Source organism: Vulpes vulpes, chromosome 12 (genome assembly GCF_048418805.1).
Source record: "Vulpes vulpes isolate BD-2025 chromosome 12, VulVul3, whole genome shotgun sequence".
Classification (NCBI taxonomy): Eukaryota; Metazoa; Chordata; class Mammalia; order Carnivora; family Canidae; genus Vulpes; species Vulpes vulpes.
The window spans coordinates 140,259,912-140,280,249 of record NC_132791.1 but is presented as its reverse complement, the minus strand read 5'-3'; the positions used below and the strand labels follow the sequence as shown (position 1 = coordinate 140,280,249).

At 42.5% G+C, this 20,338-nt stretch overlaps 1 protein-coding gene and 1 non-coding gene across 2 annotated transcripts in view; both read left to right on the top strand.

The window, feature by feature from the left end:
- Positions 1 to 19,817, top strand: part of TEKT3 (tektin 3) — a 39,931-nt gene extending 20,114 nt beyond the window's left edge. The window contains exons 4-8 of the mRNA XM_026005200.2: positions 1,047 to 1,117; positions 4,912 to 5,055; positions 7,740 to 7,962; positions 11,006 to 11,160; positions 19,500 to 19,817. Coding sequence (XP_025860985.2) covers positions 1,047 to 1,117; positions 4,912 to 5,055; positions 7,740 to 7,962; positions 11,006 to 11,160; positions 19,500 to 19,716 — 810 coding nt within the window. The 3' untranslated portion in view covers positions 19,717 to 19,817. The remainder of the gene's footprint in view (positions 1 to 1,046; positions 1,118 to 4,911; positions 5,056 to 7,739; positions 7,963 to 11,005; positions 11,161 to 19,499) is intronic.
- Positions 6,816 to 6,918, top strand: LOC112925025 (U6 spliceosomal RNA). The gene has a single exon (XR_003236001.2). It is a non-coding gene; the product is annotated as a U6 spliceosomal RNA (small nuclear RNA).
- Positions 19,818 to 20,338: the final 521 nt, after the last annotated feature.

Genomic DNA, 20,338 nt, shown 5'->3' with positions numbered 1-20,338 from the left:
TAAAATCTTAAAATATAAAAAAAAAATGAAAAGGCAGGCTGCAAAACAATACACATGGTGTGATCACTCTGTGCTTGAAAAAGTGGTAACAGTGACCATGTGCACTTATCTAAATGTCTTCTTGGTACTATTTGGAGTTTCTCGATTTTCTAATGTGAATTTGAATTTCAGAAGGAAGCAAAAAATGTTTACTTAAGACGTCTCGGATACAACACATGCTATGTAGTAATGTCTATATTCCTAGCGGCATTAGAATGCTGGGTGTGTGGTCAAGTAGAGGGGTGTATAAAGGTGTTTGTATGAGTGTAGTGGCTGAGTAACAGGGCATGGGCGGGGAGGGTGGGCCTTCCAGTGTGGAAATCAAGTTTCCACTTGGACTAAAGAGCTGGATCTGTCGGAGGTTACATACACTGCCAGAAGAAAGTCCCTTTTTAGCTGCCCCTTTGGCTCACCAGTTTACTTTGTCATGGAAGAGTAATTATTATAAAAGAAGCATGCATTAAATTCAACCTTGCACATCATCAGAATTTATTTACTTATTGTTTTACTTAAGGGCCAGAGAGAAAAATAAAGGCAAATCCTACAGTTTTTATTCCTGTCCCAAATTGTTCCATAAAATAATTTTCTTATAGCCCTATAAAGGGGTGAACCTCAGTCTGATGTTTAGATTGCAGTATCATGAGGGCATAGAGATAAATAAGTGGATGTAAAGATTGTCTTCTTGTTTTTATTTTATTTTATTTTTAAAAAGATTTTATTTATTTGAAAGAGAGAGAGCATGAGCAGTGGGAGAGGGAGAGGAAGAAGAAGGCTCTCCGCTGAGCAGGGAGCCCTATTTGAGGCTCGAGGCTCAATCCCAGGGCCCTGAGATCATGGTGCTTAACAGATTGTGCCACTGAAGTGCCCCTGTTTTCTTGTTTAACTTGACATTTTTTTCCAGGAATGAAGTTTTCCTTTGTCAATGTTTTGTTACATTTTTGACTTTGGATGTTATACCTGATGATGAAAACATTAATGTGTGTGTGTTTTTTTTTTCAATCAAGTAGGAAGTTGATATCATTCTGTGTTGTCAAGAAAGGATGAAGCTGCATTTGGATAAGGCCATTGCTCAACTTGCGTAAGACCTTTAACTCTATATACAATTGAAAATCTGTCTTGAAACCGTGCTTTTGTGCCTCCCATTCAAATTTATCCTAGCTTCTTATGTAAGGATTTCTTATATATGGATACACATACATACTCACACACATATACATTTTTATTTGGAGGCTAAGATGAGTACTTGGAGTGCTTGCTTTAAATTTGTAGTTAAATAAATAATTTTGAGCGGCGCCTGGGTGTCTCAGTTGGTTGTGCAGGCTCTTGGTTTCAGCTCAGGTCATAATGTCAGGGTTGTGAAATCAAGCCCCAAGTCAGGCTCCATGCTCAGGACGGATCTACTTGAGACTCCATCCCCCTTTACTCCTTCTCCCTTCTTGCATGTGCTCTCTTTCTCAAATAAATAAAATCTTAAAGAAAATCAATTTTGAGATGCTATAGAAAGGATTTCAGCCCTAACTTGGAGTATGGCTAAGATTTCTTTGAACTCAAAAGACTTTCATTCTTTGAGGAGAGGTTAACTTGTGAATTTTCATCCCAATAGCTGGAAAAGTAATGAACTGTGGCTCACTTTTATGATTCTTTCCAGAACTCCTTAAAGACTCAGCCTTCTCTGATTACCCTGGTCCCTGCTCCCTGGTGCTCTGGTCACACCACTGCAACTTTGTAATCGTTCACCCATCCTACTCACTACCAGGATACATAGCCCTCTTTCCTTGGCAATAGTAGATAGTAGGTACTTGATATTTGTGGTGGGGATTGCAATGGAGGAGGAGGGAATAATAATCAAAGGAAGATCTTATGCAATGATAACAGCTCTCAGCTTAGAAAACACATTGGTTGAGCCTCTTTCCTAACGTGACTAGAAAGATGAATGTTCACCTGGTTATGGCCATGGAAAGCAGCATCAAATATGTCACCCAAAGGAAAGGATGCTTCTGTTTATACAGATATTGTCAAGGATAATTTGTGATACCCCAGAAGGAATACATATTTTAGAGGTATCAGTATTGCTTGTTTTATTTGCCCACCAAGCTCTGCAAGTCGGAGAGGTTTAGATGTCTGGGATCTCTCTCTTGCTGTGACTAGGAGGGCTCTTTAGCCAGAAATGTTGAGGATAGGTAGAAGATTAGCTAAGGATGACTGACTATGCATGGTTTGGTTAACTCTAGAGTTTACCAGAGCTTCAAATACAAGGCAGTGCAGATCTGATACTCCTTTATGGCTTCTGCTGCCTAGAAATTGGAGAACTACAGTTTAGCATGGTTCACAGAATGGCGTCTGTTCTGTTTTCTTTGGAGGGTCCAGGTCCCAATCCTATTTTCTTTTATAACCTAAAATCTGCAGCTCCTCCTCCACATTCTTCACTCTTCTCATCCAGATTGTTCCACTGTGAAACATCCACATCTTCCTATCAGTCTCTGCTACCAAATCACCTCATTCCTGACCCTGTTTGAAGTCTTTGCGGGAAGTTCTGTCTCCATGTATGCACTGTGTGGAACCTTTGTTGTGATCCTTTAAAAACCTTAATATACAATGAATAAAATGTCTACCTCATTTCCTGGGATGGTTTCTTCAGAATTTATGAAATCCTTAATATGGTCATTGGTTTTGGTCCATTGAAGGTGATAGGAAGAGGGCTTTTCAACTCTATTTGCTTTGGAACCCACAATGAAGACCTCAGTTTGGATCTCAGTTGGAAATGGAATGTCATTAGTCACCAACATGGCAGCCAAGATTTTTTCCCATCTTGGGCTATAAGACAGAACAATGGGGTGCTGCCTAAAACACCTTCCTAAGAAGGTTCTGATGTTAAGTCAGAGGAGGTCAAGGTTATGTCAGCCCAAGAGAGGAAGGCTATGGGGCATCTTGGTCCCAGAACCACAAATGGGAAAGGCCTTTAATCCTAGAGTTTGAACAATAACCTGAGATGGGAGACCAAACAATAGCAAAGGGAGGTGTCTTTATCTGTTGTATGTGCTTTAGAATCCACAAAATTGTTTTAGGATTCACAAAATGCGGGCTACTGGCATGTTGCTACCTTCATTTCCATTTTACACACACACACACACATACATACACACACACACACACAAATGAACTCTCATAGATCAAGTGACTTCCCTAAAAGTATGGGCTATGGGGAAGCTGCAGCTGGAATTAATCTATTCAAATTCAGCGTAGGCTTTACCACATGGCTTCTGTATGCCAGGAGCATTTTGAGTGGCCAGGAATACCAAAACAATGGAGATCATCCATTCATCCTGCTTTTTCAAATACTTTCTATATGCTAATGATCCCCCAATTTTTATTTCCAGCCCAGACTTCTCTTTCAAATTCCAACAGCCTCCTTGGTATTGCACTGGGATGTTTAATGGATGCTCAAGCTCAGTGTATTGGCTGAACTTTTGTCTTCTCCCCAAAAAACTTTCCCACCTCTGTCGATGGAATTCTGCTATTCCAATTACTCAGCTTCTACCTCTTTTCCCTCCACTGATGTTTAATCTCCTAGCTGAGTCTCTTGGCTTTCTCTTTAAAATATACTGAGAATCCGAACACTTGTCACCTCCTTCACTGCTACCCCTTGGTCCAAACTGCTACTATTTCTCACCTGGCTCACTGTACCTATCTGCTAAGGGTTCTCCCTGCCCCCTGCACCAAACAATCCTTTAAAATTGTAAATCAGCAGTCCCTCACTTCACTTGGAGGAAAACTTGACTCCTTCCAATGTCCTCCAACACAGCTCTGCATGATCTGCTTCTTCCCCCTGTAAGTCTTTGCTCAAGCATTGCCTCCTTAAGGAGTCCTACCCTGACCGTCTTATTTAAATCACTCGCACTCTTGCTTCCTTTTTTTCTGCTTTGTTTTCTGCGTTGATAAGCTAACAGGCTGTACGATTTGCTTATTCATGAGGGATATTGCCTATCTCCTCTCTGTAAAGTGTAAGCTTCTTTGGAGAAGAGCTGTTTGCTCTGTCCATTGATGCATTCAGGCTTGGAGAACAGTGCCTGACAGGTAGTAGACACTCAGTAATTTGTTGAATGAACTGCTGCCTTAATAAAGATGTGGCTCACCTGTCACCCATGCCCGTGCCATGGGCCTGTCTCTTTGGTAGTGAGTTGTCAGGTCTCCTCTCTGGCAGGACAGGGAACACCATGCATCTCAGTGCCTCTTCCTTCCCAGGAGGGTGGTGGCTGCTGGAGCAGATGAGCCAGGAGGCCCCCCAATTCCTGATCTCCTTTCAAGCCCTCTGTCTCCTGCCCCAGGGCTCAATATTGATGCTTTATTTCTATCTCCTGGCAAACTTGGCCAACTTCTTAGGCCTCATGTGACCATAAATGGAGTTCACATACAGATGGAGAGAGGCCCTATTTAATAAATGTCTCAGAACTTCTTGGGGGAATTGTCCCTTAAAGAATGGAGGAATTAGGATATAGAAGAGGAAAAAGAAGAAGCAAAGAGAGGCACAGATGTGGCCATATTACTTTAAACCAGTGTCCTATCTGGATCAGTGTTTGTGTTAGGAAGACGGACCCCAGCCCTGGGGCTCCAGATACCCACCTTCTGTTTATCTGCACCTCTTCTTTCCCGAGGCCCACCACGCATGGGAGGGGCAGTGTGGGCTAGGTTCTAATTACTCACGTGTATGGACATCTCCAGGGAAGTCTCCTTTTAATTGGGAAGCTGGACATGGTGTGAAAGAGGAGAGACCTACAGGAGTAGGTGGGTCCCAGCACAGAAGGGCAATTACTCTTCCTTATATCAAATGACTACCTAAACCTGAAACTCCATTTCCCCACCCCTATGTTACAGAGCTAACAGAGCCTCCCAGCACGAGCTGGAGAAGGACCTGAGTGATAAACAGGCAGCCTACCGAATCGACGATAAATGCCACAATCTGCGAAACACGTCAGATGGTGTGAGCTACTTTCGCGGAGTGGAGCGGGTTGATGCAACGTAAGTCAGGCACAAGCCACTTCTGAGATCTCAATGTCATTTAATTCATCCCCTCTCCTTTCAAAATGATGCAGCTTACAGGTTAAAGTGCAAAACATGGGAAGATGTGGGAAGGTAAAAGACACACCCTGCTTTGGATGAGTCTTCCGTAACCAGGAGTATTCCTCAGTCAGGCTTTGATACTTGCCTCCTATATTGTTTTGTAAAAGAATATTTGTTATTTACACTTATTGTGGTGAGCACTGAGTAACGTATAGAATAGCAGAATCACTGTGTTGTACCGCAAACTAATAGGACATTGTAAGTCAACTGTACTTCAATAATAAATCTTTTCTAAAGCTCAAAAAAGAGAATATTTGTTATTTGTATTTCCAATTGTGAAAATAACAGTTACTTGAAGCAGAAAAACCTAGGAAACACATATAAGCGTAAAGAAAATAAACTGTTGCCAATGTATTGGATGCCCTGGATTCCATAGGGTACAAGCTAAAAAACAGCATCATGTTTTATTACCACCACTTGTTAAACTTGCTCCACCAATGATGTCTTTGCCGGGGCTCTGGATGCAGTCTTGGATTCATGGTCTTTCTCTAGTCATTCCCTTAAAAACAAAACAATACAAAAACAAAAACCCGACTTGATCGACTTGATTGAAGTGAAATTCACCTACACTAAAATGCATTTTGGTGAGTTTTGACAAATTTCTATGCCTATGCAACTGTGACCATGGTCGAGATGAAGAATATTTTTGTCACCTTGAAGAGTTCCCTGTTTTCCTTCCCATGCTTATGCCCCCTCCCTTTTAAAGTGACCCCCAAATGGATTCCCTTTTGTAGGGCTGGTCATGCCCAAAGCAGCATGTGCCAACTTTGATTTTTAGATTCTTCAGGTATGAATCAGATTCAAACCCTATGCCCTAAGTGGTTCCCTTGAAATGCCTTTTACTTGGCTTGAAGTGAACAAGAAGCATCTTCCTCTTCTCCTTCTGGGGCAGGGGATGTGCTATGATCTAACCACATGCTCTGAGCACCTTGCCCTCCATCAAGGGCCTTCTCTATTTCCAGCATGAGTTTTTAGCCATCCTTCATGGAATGTCAGGATATGGAGCACATAGGGTGTTATTTTGGGTCATTGTGGCCTGAGCTAACAACTAGCCTTATGTGATTTCCTATAATACCAACAAAGAAATGCCACCCATAAGCCCACCATACCCAATGTGACCTCTTAGTCTTTCCAATATATTTTTAAAGATTTTATTTATTTATTCATGAGACACACACACACACACACACAGAGGGAGAGAGAGAGAGAGAGAGAGGCAGAGACACAGGCAGAGGGAGAAGCAGGCTCCACGCAGGGAGCCTGACGTGGGACGCGAGCCCGGGTCTCCAGGATTATACCCTGGGCTGAAGGTGGCACTAAACCGCTGAGCCACCTGGGCTGTCTTAGTCCTTCCAATATTGTTCCACACATATAGATACAGATTTATATTTTTAAAGAATGGCATTACACACATACTGTTTATACAGTCTGTCTGACTTTTCATTTCCTGATTTATAAAAACTGTGAAAATATGCTACAACATGAGTCTGCATGCCATATGGATCACTCATTTAAAAGTATGGTAATTTACCAACTTTTTCTATTACTTTTGGACACTTAGACTGTTTTAAGGTTTTCAAGGATAGTCGTAAATATTGCTGAACATTAATGGCCTCAAGTTTTTTGGGAGCATTATTTCCTTAGGACAAATTTTTATATTGCTTTAGCAGCACATATACTCACATTGGAACAATGTCAAGAAGATTAACATGGGGCTTGGGCAAAGATGTCACACAAATTCACGAAGCACATTATTTTTAGTCTAGAAATGTAAAATAGAGATTCATGACTATAGTTAATGATACTGTATTGTATATTTGAAAGTTATTAAGAGAGTAGAATGTAAGTTTTCATTCAAAGAAAAAAATAATTGTAACCATGTATGGCGATAGGTGATTAGGAAATTTATTGTGAGAATCATTTTGCAACGTAGACATGTATCAAATTATTATGCTGTACATCTACCTGAAACTAATGCAATGTTATATGTTAGTTATATCACAGTAAAAAAAATTCTGTAAATGGAATTTCTGGGTTACATTTGATAGGTTCTTGGTGTATGTTGTCCTCTGACATGATTGTACCAATTCAACAACCCTGCCTGCAAGATATGAGAGAAAACTTTTAAAAACATGCACACCAGAAAATTACCATTCTCTTCAGTCTTTGCTAATCTGATAAAGGGTTATTAGTATGTTGCTGCTTTCATTTAGTACTCTGATTACTCCTGACACTGGATATTTTCTCATTTGCTTATTGGACTGGGGAGACACACTTCTTGTGAACCAACATACTCGCATCCTTCATCCATCCCTTCCCCACTGCTCCCCGCCCCCTGGCCGACGAGTGGCAGAGGACTTGGTGTATGCTGTGGATTTACAGAAACTAAGCAGGAAAATAAGGAACAATTAAGAAAAATTTTAAATAAGCTTTCCTCTGATGTTTACATTTTATGTAGTAAAACCAGGATTCAGTGATAGGGGATTTCTCCTTTTACAAAATGAATGATTGCCTACAGACTGTCCAGGCTGACTCATCATTGTTACCATTGTATGGTTCTACCTTTTTTTTTTTTTTTCCAGAGTCTCAGTGCCTGAGTCCTGGGCCAAATTTACAGATGACAATATTCTCCGTTCCCAAAGTGAACGTGCAGCCTCTGCCAAGCTAAGAGATGACATTCAAAACCTCTTGGTTGTGACTGCCAATGAGATGTGGAATCAATTCAACAAAGTGAATGTATCTTTCACCAATCGCATTGCTGAGACTGCAGATGCTAAAAATAAGATTCAGGTTCACTTAGCGAAGGTAAATCAAGCGCTGGTGGTACCCGTTAGCTGACCTGGATAGCTAGAACAGGGGAGGGGGCTCTGGGACCACAGATCTCTCACCATTCCTGGAGAGACACCATAAGATGCATGGCCTCCTGGCCGTGCAGACTAAGAAAAATTAAAAACAGTACAAAGCACACCATTTATTTTAGCCAAGTAGCCAGGTGTCAAAATGAAATTGGAATCCCCTGGTTTTTGGAATACAAAGAATGCACTATGCATTGAAAGGTTCCTAGCATTTAATAGAAACAAAAATATTATGATTAAAGTTTAATGAATCACTGTATGTAACTAGGAAGTGAATTTATTATTAGAACATATGGGAGGAATGTTTTCTGTGAAATTATTTCAGGCCCTTTTTCTGGAATACAAAACCAAATACAGGAAACTATTAGGTGGATCAAGAGTGTTTCTGATATTGAACTTTTTAAAGTGCTCCAAGCATAAGCATTTTAGAGTGACAATAAAATGAAGGATTTATGCAGAATTTGAATGTTTCAAGATAAACAAAGAGCTCTTTATTTAGCGTCAGTCTTGGAGCCCTTATTATTTCTGTGGATTGTGCTGCCTATAGGTTTTCATGTTTTATTTTAAGAACCTGACACAGTCAGCCATGTGTGCTGGAAGGAGGTATTATCCAACTGAGGGCACTATGTTTTCTTAGACTACAGCAATTTCCCTTCTCATGTTGTTTTCTTTGGGCGACAGATATTTATTGGGCCAGGCGGCGTGCCACCCAGGAGCTTATATTTGTCAAGATGTGCACGTTTATGAAAAGCTCACGAACAATTAATATCAATAGAAAATTAGAAATTGCAGTTGTCAGACAGCAAATGTAGAAAGTGTTGTTGGGGTTTGGAGAAAGAGGTGAACATTCTGGCAGGGTGATGTATTGAATGAAGCCTCAGGAGGTAGCCAGTGAAAAGTGGAGTTCAGGTCAGTAAATGGATGGTGTGTGTCCTGGGAGAGAAGCCTGCAAAGGCAGCCTGGAGCCACACTGTAGAAGACATCCATGGGAAGGTGTTCACTGGGCAGTATGAAGCTATTCTGAAGGCCTCTGGAAGGCTCATCTGATGGAGTCCCTTTGTTCAACAAATTTTTATTTACTTCTGCTTTAGTTCTCTGGGGCTGTCACAACAAAACACTACAGACTGTATGACTTAAACAACAGAAGTCACTCCCCCCGCCCCCTCCCAATTCTGGAAGCTAGATGTACAAGATCCAGGTGTCAGCAGAGTTGATCTCTTCTGAGGTCTCTCTCTTTGTTTTTATTTATTTATTTATTTATTTATTTATTTATTTATTTGAGGTCTCTCTCTTTGATTTGCAGATGGCCAACCCCCACTAGGTCCTCACGTGCTCTTCCCTCTATGCGTGCCTGTGTCCTAATCTCCCCTTCTTCTAAGGACACCAGTCATTTTGCACCGGGGCCTACCATAATGACCTCATTTTAACGCAATTACCTCTTTCAAAGGCTCCATCTCCAAAAACAATCACATTCTGAGATACTGGGGATTAGGATGTCAACACAGGAGCCTTTCTGGGGCTGGGAAAGAGGACAGTATTTGGGCCAGAATGGCTACATTCGAAGTACTGTGCTGGGGACTTTGGGGGTATATGCTGATCAACAACACACTGGCTCTGCCACCTTGTATTTGGATTGAGACAAGACATGAAAGTAGAAAAGACCAGAAAGGTGTAAAAAGGACTTGGAGCTGCAGATGAAACAGCTGCAGAAGGAGGAGTTATTTCTGTTGGTGAGAGATAGGGATAGCTTCAGGGGGACAGGGAGCCCCCAAGGGTGGCTTTGGTGATAGGGACAGTGCAATGATCTTCAACAGGTTGTTGAAAGCTTGGGAGGGAGGTCAAAGCTGAAGTGATGGATTTCAGGGCTCCTGGATTATGCAAGTGTAACATCTCCCTGATGTTACACTACATGAGAGGGGAGAAGGGACAGAGCAGAGAAGTGGCTTAAGATACAGCCTTGCACTGGAAGTGGTGAGGAGCAGCTAGAGAGAGAGGCTGGGAATTAGGACAGTGCTTGGCCAGAGAAGACAAGCAGGGCAAGAGTTTCAATGAGAGGGAGATATCGGGGAGGATTCTTATTGACTCTGAGAGTGCAGTTTCATGAGGGCCACTGGGTCCAGGTGTAGAGGGGCCACCTGGAGATTTGCTGGTCTCAGTAGAGGGAGTGAACAAGACTGTTATGGAATGTGTGCCATGAGGACTGGGAGCAGGAGGTGGGAGGGTACCGGCTGGAGAATACCCAGGTGGGACTGCGTGAGAGCGTGGTGGTAAAGACATGAGGTTTTATAAGAATTTGGGGACATTGGGGTGTGTCTTCAGGCCACAGGAAGGTAGTTGAGTAAGTGGGGGGCAGTGCTAAGTGGACTTGGAGAACTGGGAATGCAAAGGTCAAAGCTGTAGAAGAAAGAAGAGTTGTCAGAGCATAGGTGGGAGAGAAGACCAAGAAAGGACTCAGGTTTATACAGTTTGGGGGGGGGGCATTCTTTAAGAAAAAATAATATAAAATCAGGATTCTGAATAGCATCCTGTATAGTACTCCTTCTTTATAAGTGAGACACCCAGGAACTTGAACTTGATTTGCTTCAAGGCAAATCCTCCACCAGCAGGAAAATATCTCCGTGGACACTGGTAAGAAGAAAAAGAGGCAGGACATGCTATGTGAGGATGACCTAAGGGCCCCTCAAACCTCACAGCCTCACTTTTTTTCAGAGTTATGCACACATGTGAATTTTTAACGACGGGTGATCTGGGGGCTGTGGGTGGGAGGGGGCGCCATTTTGTCATATTTGCTCATTTCTGTGGTATAAATACCCCCGGCCTGGCAGATTTCCCCTGGAGAGGGAAGAGACACACACACAGTCAGCTCTCCAGAGAGTCTGGAGGACAGGGAGGGAAAAAGGCCTTGAGAGAATCCACCTGCCCAGTGGAGAGGGCAAGGCAGGCCTCAAGCCTTAAATGCAAGAGGCCTCAAGCATTTGCTTCTTTTCATACAGACCCTGCAGGAGATTTTCCAGACTGAAATGACCATAGAATCCATCAAGAAGGCCATCAAAGACAAGTCTGCCTTCCTGAAGGTGGCTCAGACCAGACTGGACGAGCGTACGAGGAGACCCAACATAGAACTCTGCCGGGACATGGCTCAGCTACGGTGAGGTGGGAGTGTGCCTTTGGCAGGAGGGGCAAGGCCAGGGTGCACCTTGGAGCAACCCACCGGGCAACCCACTTGCCCCATGGTGGCGGCTCCATGTTCTTTATAAAGTCGCTTTCTGCTGTCACATAGAAGAGCACACTAACAGTCATTGTCTAGGAGCCTTCTTTGAAAGTGTTAATAATTATTAATAATGGGCATGGAGTTTTAGTCGGGGATGATGGTTAAGTTCCAGAGATGGATGGTGGTGATGGATACACAACAGTTTGAAAGTACTTTTTCTTTTAAAGATTTTATTTATTTTTTCATGAGAGACACACACACAGAGGCAGAGACACAGGCAGAGGGAGAAGCAGGCTCCCTGTGGGGAACCTGATGTGGGACTCGATCCCGGGACCCTGGGATCACACCCTGAGCCGAAGGCAGACACTCAATGACTGAGCCACCCAGGTGTCCCAGTTTTAAAGTACTTAACACCACTGCACTGTACACTTAAAAATAGTTGAGATGGTAAATTTTTTGTATGTACATTTTACCACAATTTAAAAAAAAGGACATAAAATCAACACTGTATGCAAAAAAAAAAAAAAAAAACAAGTGATAAATGTTAAGCCTCATTGAGTGGGGCCGATGGGTCCTCTGGGTTCCTCTGTGCTTCCCAGGGGTCAGGAGTTTCCAGAACACCTCTCTTATAAGCAGCAGAGTATGTTGCTTGCTGTGTGGTTTTCAGTGCCTGGGACTCATTAGAAAAGGGACTTGTGGTACCAGTTCCACTGACCCCTTTCTATTTGTTCTCACCCATTTGTTCTCATTGGCGTCTCTTGGCATTTGATATCTTCTCTCCTCATTAAGACCATCCTCATGGTCTCCTGGGACTACCTCAGATTCATTTCAGTTTGTTCTGTTCTCAGTAGAAATTGAAACCAGCTGTCTTCATCAAGCACAGTCCTCTCCCCCATATACATGGCGGCATGACTCTGGTGCCGCCATTTATCTCCCAAACACTAGATGCCTTTTATTATGACGATCATTTTTTAAAAATGTATTTATTTATGATAGACATAGAGAGAAAGATTGAGAGAGAGAGAGAGAGGCAGAGAGAGAAGCAGGCTCCATGCCGGGGGCCTGAAGTGGGGCTCGATCCCAGGACTCCAGGATCATGCCCTGGGCCAAAGGCAGGTGCTAAACTGCTGAGCCACCCAGGGATCCCCTATGATGATCATTTTTAACTTTGAACATTCCTTTTTGGATGGTCTTGTCAGGAATTGGGCAAAGCTTTTCTCCCCCAGCGTTCTGGCTTCATTTCCAACTTCCCAATACTGGCCGGCTTGCCATTTCTTTCTGATTTCTTCATCACTCTTCTCAGGTCACGAAATGCCCTGCACAGAAGCAAATCAAATTTATAGCACCTGGAGGAACCAAAGCGGCCACTCTTGAACTCCAAATTCCTTTCTGGTGCTGTGGGGAGATGCCACTAGTGTTGTCCCCTACCTGGTTCCATGATGGGATTCCCTTCTCATGACAAAGGATTGATCCTAGGAAGCAAGTCAGGGAGATCGTCGTGAGGCCAACAATGATGAAGAGGAGAAAGATGCTGAAATGGCAAGAGTAGAGTAGTTGCCACCATGTATGGATCTCATTCTGTGCGAGCCCCATCCTCAGCCCTCATTCATGATCTGCATTTCACAAATAAAGAAAATGAGGCAGAAGCAGGTTGTGTGATGTGGTAAGTAGAGGCACAGTTTAAGCCCTTGCCTGCCTCACTGCGGAGCTCTTTTCAACCAAACCAACCATTTGCTTTTGCTTTCCCCATCTTTCACATGTATGGTGCTTTTACCATCCATCTCCCTGTTGCATGCCTGATCCCATCCAACTCCCTCAATGCCCACATGGAGGCATTGCCCTCATAGAGTGAGCTGGCAAGGCAGGTACTGTATCCCTATTTCTCTCTCACACAGAGGATGAAACTGAGGGTCACAGAGGAGATCCTTACAGCAAAACACCCTACTGTACAGCATGCATGTTGTCTGTGTTGGGTGCTAAGAAGCATGTTCTAGAATATATGCCAATGGATTAGCTGCATTTCTCCTTGTGGAGCCGTTGTCTGGGCCGTAGCCATATGGGTGTGCATCCAGGATGGCTACACGTTTCCCCAAGTGGGTTCTAGAGAAGCCCTATTCCTACATAGCCCGTTCATGATTTAGGATAAGCTGTTCTCCACTCCGGAGGCCAGGCAGGTGCCCGGGTGGCCAGTCTGCCGTGTCCCCGTGCTTTTGAAGAGCATGGTAGTGAGAGCTCAGACATCTGGCCAGTTAGGCTTAGATCATGAATTGTGGCTTTCTGCAAATCTTATTAGGGGAAGCTGAGTGAAGTTTCTTTCTCTGGAAGTTTCTGCAGAGTCACCAGGAGTAGAGACAGGGATACATAAATTGTTCACACTGGCACCAGACAAACCCAGGCTGCTTTTTAAAAGGATTTTGAGTAGTGGTCTAATTTGACATTGGAGTTTTCAGACAAATGAGGCATGGGAGGTTGCTCCACAGAAGCTGAATGACTTTTCCTTTTTTTCTTCACTTCACAGCTACATGGAATTCACCCTCCCTTTGCTTCCTGTAGAATCCATACCATGTCCATTTCTCCTTTATAGACTTTAGGACAAAACCTACTTTTGTTTCTGTAAAGATTTGTTTTTAAAGCATCGTGGTCCAAAGGACCAAGGACTCAGGGAAACAAGGATGGAGAAAAATTGCAGTTTTCATTTTGAGACTTTTGTTTTCATTTAACATTTTCTGAACGGGTTCTTGCAAAAGTAATTCTAAACATTTTTGGCATCTTTGGTGGCGGCAGGCCAGACCAGGCTCTGCTTTACTTCAATAATCTTGGTGCATTAAAAAAAAATGACAGTAGCTTTATTTGTATTTGAATGCAAAATGTTTTTCAGTTCTGCAATTTCCCCCCAAAATGAATGGTTTCAGCAGAACAGCTTTCTGTGATCTGCCAAGAACAAGGAAGCAGAGGGAGAGATGTGGCCTTGAAAGATGGGTGAAAATGTGTTTCTAAGGGCACAGGGAGGGAAGTGCAGGATCTCCCAGCTGTACTCATGTAGCAGTGCAAGGCAAGGCACCAGCTGCCTGCGTTCTTGGATCTTCAATTCCTTTTCTAAAAAAAAAAAAAAAAAAAAAAAGTGAGAAAACAGTGCAGGTTCTAAGATGAAGGGAGATGCGCTGTGTGGATCTGTTTTCACAGCTTGTTGTTGCTTCTCTGAGCCTTCTGGGGACCCTTTGTGGTGTCTTCTTCCTCCTGGACTGTCTTGGAAGTGGATCCCTCCAAGCTTCCCTCCAGGCTTCCCCTCCAGCTTGTGCTTCCTCTTTGTCACGTGGGCTCTGGTTCTTGTTCTCTGAAGACTCTGTGAACTTGGACTTCCAGGCAGCTCCCCATCTCCTTCTGTGACCTCTCTCACCTGGGGCTGGGAAGTGGTCTTCATCCCACAAGTATTTTTGGGATGCCTGTGGACTGCAGAAGGGGCTGCAGATGCACCCACGAGGAAGGTGGGCTCAGGGAGCTGTTGCTTTTGTTGCGTTGATGGCCTGCAGGGAAGATGTAACAAACAGGCCCAGCCAAGTGCCAGGAGGGCTGCAGAAGAGTTGGTGCTCTTGGAACACATGCCATTAGGTAGCAAAATAGTCCTAGGGGTGAGGGAGGGAGTTCTTGAAGAGTGTCTTCACATTTGGGCTTTGAGGATGGCATTAATTAGTGGGATGAAAAGTAGGGTAAGAATGTTCTGGGCTGAGATGCCTGGTGGCTCAGTTGGCTAAGCAGATGCTTTGGCTCATGTGATGATCTCAGATGGAGTTGAGCCTTGCATTGGGCTCCCAGCTCAGCAGGAGATCTACTTCTCCCTCTGCTCCTCTCTCTCATACTCTCTCTCTCTCTCTCTCTCAAATAAATAAAATTTTTAAAAACAAAAAAGGGTATTTTGGGCAGTGGAGACGGGAAGGGTGAAGTTGCTGAGGTCCGAGACAGAGCAAGCATATTCAAGGACTTGCCTGCAGAGCAGAGAAGGAAGGGCACAGTGGGTGTGGTGGGTGATCAAGATGCTTTGGTTAGCATCTGCAAAGACCATGTCCCCTTGGCCTGAGATGGGACCTCAGATGGCCTGGGGTGCTGGTGACACATATACTCCACTCCCTCCCTCAGCCAGGGTCAGCCAGCAGCTGGCACATCCTTGAAGGAGGGTGTGCCCAGAGGTGGGCATGGGAGAGCAGTTCCTGGGCATTTCTAGACCATCATAATCTGATTGTCGTGCTGTCCCAGCAAGATAAGTTGGCCCCGTCGCCCTGTTGTGTTGGTCTCTAAAAGCCAAAAAGAGTTTAAGTCCCTCAAAATTGTGTTTCCATTTTATAAAATATTTAACCGTGTTCCTTCTGGCTTTAAAAGTAGTATCTATCGCTCATGATGGGGGGAAAAATCAGAAAAAGGAAGTAAAAAATAAAACCCATCTTCAATTCTTTGTTGCCATTGAGGGAAAACCAGAGTTAGCATTTTGTTGTATTTCCACCAGGTATGTTGACAAAATTGTGATCAAGCTGCCTATGGGATTTTCTTTCTTTCTTTCTTTCTTTTTTTCCTATGGGATTTTCTATCTTCTTTCTTTCTTTCTTTCTTTCTTTCTTTCTTTCTTTCTTTCTTTCTAATCTTATTTATTTATTTATTTATTTGTTTGAGAAAGAGAGTGCATGCACGTGAGCATGAGCAGGGGAGGAGAAGGGAGGGGAAGAGGGACAAGCAGATTCCTCCCTGAGTGTGGAGTCTGATGCAGGCCTCAATCCCAGGACCCTGAAATCATGACCTGAGCTGAAGACAGACGCTTAACTCACTGAACCACCCAGGTGCCCCTATCTTGATTTTTTCAACGAACATCATATTGTGAGTTTCTTCCCCCGTGACAAGTACAAATTCTTTTTTCTCAAAGTATTGCTTGCATTCCTCCCGTCATGTGGCTACAGCATATAGGTTATTGTTAGGTGTGAATGCTGTTTCCTCATACTACTACGCAACATAAGATAATACTGCAAAGAGATTATTCCTTTATTCTTTTAAGTCAAACTTTTTACCATATTTTTCTCTGAAAGTTTTCTTGTTTAATTTCACAAGTAAGATCAAGATGCATTCTGATGTTAAAATGAATTCAATGAATACAGATCTCTACGGGGTACAAAATGAGAACCACCCCCCCCTTCCTGCCCTCTTGTCTTCCCGCCATTCTGTCTACACAGTGGCTTCTGATTTGGTGCCCCTCCTTAAAAATGTGCCAAAGAAGAGAGCATGAGAGTTTTGGGTAGAAAAGTTATTGCTTTGGTGCCATCTTAATATTCTTTGAGAGCCTACTTTGTGCTGGTATGACACTGGCCCTTGTGGTAGTGTTGCCCAATTTTGCAAATCAAAACACAGGATGGCCAGTAAAATTTGAGTTTCAGTAAACAATGAATAATTTCTAGTATAAATATATCCCAAATACTGCATAAAATACTTCTACTAAAAAAAGCCTTGTGCCAAATGAAAATACATAGACTGAATATTATTCAGCCTTAAAAAGGAAGGGAATTCTGACACCTGCTACCACATGGATGAACCTTCAGGATATTACACTGAGTGAAATAATAAGCCAGTCACACAAGGACAAGCACTGCGTGATTCCACCTGTATGAGGATCATAGAGCAGTAATATTCAGGGAGACGGAAAGTAGAATGGTGATTACCAGGGCCCCAGGGGGATGGAGAGTTAATGTTCAATGAGGACCGAGTTTCAGTTTTGCAAGATAAAGAGTTTTGTGAATAGACGGTGGTCATGGTTGCACAACAGTGTGAATGCAGGTAACACCACTAAACCATTCGCCTAAAAGTGGTTAAGACGGTAAATTCTATGTTGTGTGTCTTTGGTCACAATTAAAAAAATACCTACACTAAAAAAAAATGCACATTTCTTTGAAATTCAGATTTATCTGAGGCATCCTGTGTGTTTACCCAGTAACCCTACACTGTGGGGATTACAAATAGAAATGGTCTTGCCCAAAAGGGTCCTGGATCCTGAAGCCACTTCCCTGGTCTCTGCTTCTGCCCCTTGCAGGGAGCTGAGATGGTAGGGGCAGGAAATGGGACCCAGTTCCTTATTATGGCCAGTGAGACTCCCTATTTCCTTCTTAGTTTCCTGGATAACTGTGTGAAGCTTATAAACACATGTGAGCCGCGTGCCTGTGGAGAAGGCAGTTCATCAGTCTCCTGGCTCAGTCTCCTTGTCTGTGAAACAAGGAAGCTGGGCTTGGTGACCTCTCACATTTATTTTCCAGTTGCAGAGTTCTGTGAAGCTAGACTGTTGCCTTGGTATAATGATTTTAACATGGCCTGGATATTTTTCTATGATGGTGAAATTCCTTTCTATCCCTAGGGACACACACATCTTTATGTGGTCTGTGGTTATCATCACCATTCTCTTTACATTAGTGGATGTTTTATTTTATTTTTCTATTTTTATTTTTTTAAGGAGGCTCCACACCTAAAGTGGGGCTTGAACTCATGACCCTGAGATTGAGAGTCACATGTTTTACTAAATGAGGCAGGCAGGACCCCTGTATTACTGTATATTTTAATTAACTCGGTGCACCTCCAGTCTGCAGATAAATGAATTCCCAAATAAAGAAAACTTTAATATTCAAGCACTACTTACAATTTGTTAAATTTGGAGTTGTGTTTTCAACTGACCAGGATCAGGCAGGGAGCAGCATGGTAATTAAAGGCAGCCAATAGGTCACTCCATGCAAAACTCTAAGGAGAGTAACCTAAATTCCTTATACCTCAGTTTTGTCATCTGTAAAATGGGGATAATCATAGTATCTACTTCATGGTGTTGTTATGAAATTAATAATAAATTTTTTGATTGTGGAAAGTCCTTAGGATAGTATATACAATGCATATATATTTATATATATAAATACTACATGTAGAGTGTGTATATATAATACATATATGTTATATACCATATATAATAAAGTAGTTAATAAATGTGTTACTATTATTATTATTGTCTTTTTATAAACTGTTCCCTATCTTTTCTCTTAAGTGGCCACATAGTCATCTCTCTTCAATATAATTGGCCAAATCAGTGGGTAAAGGAGCCTCTGTTTAATTGCCCCCCAAAAAGAGAGAGAAAGACTTTCTAAATATAAACACAATGGAAGAAATCATAAAGAAAAAGATTTGGCTTACTGTAAAAATTTGAAATCTTATGTATAGAAAACACATCATAACCAAAATTAAAAAGAAAAAAAAGAAATCAGGGAAAACATTTGTCAGGAGCAAAGCAGACAAAAAAAGATCAATATGCCTAATATGGAAAGAGCTCTTTGCAAATGAGTAAGATAAATAGTTATACCTCAGTAGAAAGGAGCAAAAGAGAGAAGTAGTTCACAGAAGAAATGCAAGCAACAAGGCCAGTAGACACTCAGGGAAGTTTCTCTAATAATCAGAGAAATAAATATTAAAACAATATTGACTAATATAATTTGAGGAGATGTGATAGGTTTTTCTATGAAATGATTTTTTTCTTTTTGTCTTAATGAAGAATGTGTCATTTTTTATCATCACAAGGTAATTAGAGCTACAACCTGTTTCACCACTTATATAGCTGATTTTAAACATTATCTTGTCCTATTACGTTTTCAACAATTACAAATATATTTAGTCTGGGAACTTGAGGCATTGCCTTGGGATGTTGCTGGGGGGCACGGGCATTATAATTTCAGGAATGCCTCATTAACTAACCTCTACCACGGCCACCACCAGGATATGTTGACAAATTGTGCTGAATTCTAGCCATTGAGTAAAGTTGGGTATCCCCCTTCCTCCTAACAATGAAAAGAATTGCCATGATAAAATAGTAACGTAAGAAAGTCCAGCTAAGTTTTGATTTTTCACATCTTTACTATTTAAAAAAGTGTCACATGTTTATGTTTTCCCTCTTCTATTAAATTATGTAATAATTTAATGTGTGTGTGTGTGTGTACAAAAATTTGATGGTATCCCTAAAATATGCTTAGTTTGCCTTTTGGATCCTGGGCATTGTTAAGGGATGTGGCCCTGGCCTGATACCAGACCTACAAGGAAGCCCAAGTACTGCTTCCTCTGCACATTTGTTCTGACTTTGGGATGATGCATGTGCACTCAGCCCAGCAGCCACCTTCTAATAGGAATTCAGTAACCATGCAGGCCCTTAATTCAGCACATAACCAGCCTTAGGGATGTGACTTCTGCTAAGCTAATCGGGTGCTTCTTTCCTTACACAGTCTTGTTAATGAAGTGTATGAGGTGGATGACACCATCCAGACCTTGCAGCAGCGCCTGAGGGAAGCGGAGGACACCCTGCAGTCGCTGGTCCACACCAAAGCTACACTGGAGCATGACCTGGCTGTCAAAGCCAATTCCCTGTACATTGACCAGGAAAAATGCATGAGCATGCGCAAGACCTTCCCCAACACCCTCCGGCTGGTGGGCTTCTGTTAGGGACCCCACCAGGAACTGGAAAAGTGGAACCAAAGCCCTGTGGCAGCAATTTAAACTGAGTGCTAATATATTCACCAAATAAAGGATTGTGTTGTTAGAAATGTACCAGTGTCCTGTCTTGGAAAGTCTTTTGTTTACGCCCAAACCTTCATTTTCTACTATTTACTAGGTTTCTGAGCTATGGAAGGGATATAAAGAAATATAATCAATCTAATGAGAAGGTTAAAAAAAAAGATTATTTGTGTTATTCTTGTTCTCTGAGTAACACAAATGGGCTGGAAAGTAGAAATGTATTTCCTCTGAGGCGGTGGGGGCAGGAATCACAAATAGGGTGGATTTTCAGCTCTGTCTCAAAGGAAACCCAGAGGAAAGGACAAAAACTCTTGGGTATGTGGTGATCTGAGCACAAACAAAGGTGGAATAATATGCAGTACTTTTGGAACAATAGTAGGGGGACAAGTTTCACTGTGATTCATATGGAGGGTATATAACATGGGGAGGCCTTCATCACCAGGTCAAGGAGTTGAGGGGAGTTGACGGACATCTCCGAGCAGGGAAATGGCCTTATGAAATCGCGATTGAGCAATGAAATTAGAGTGATGGCAGTAGAAACAAAGAAAGG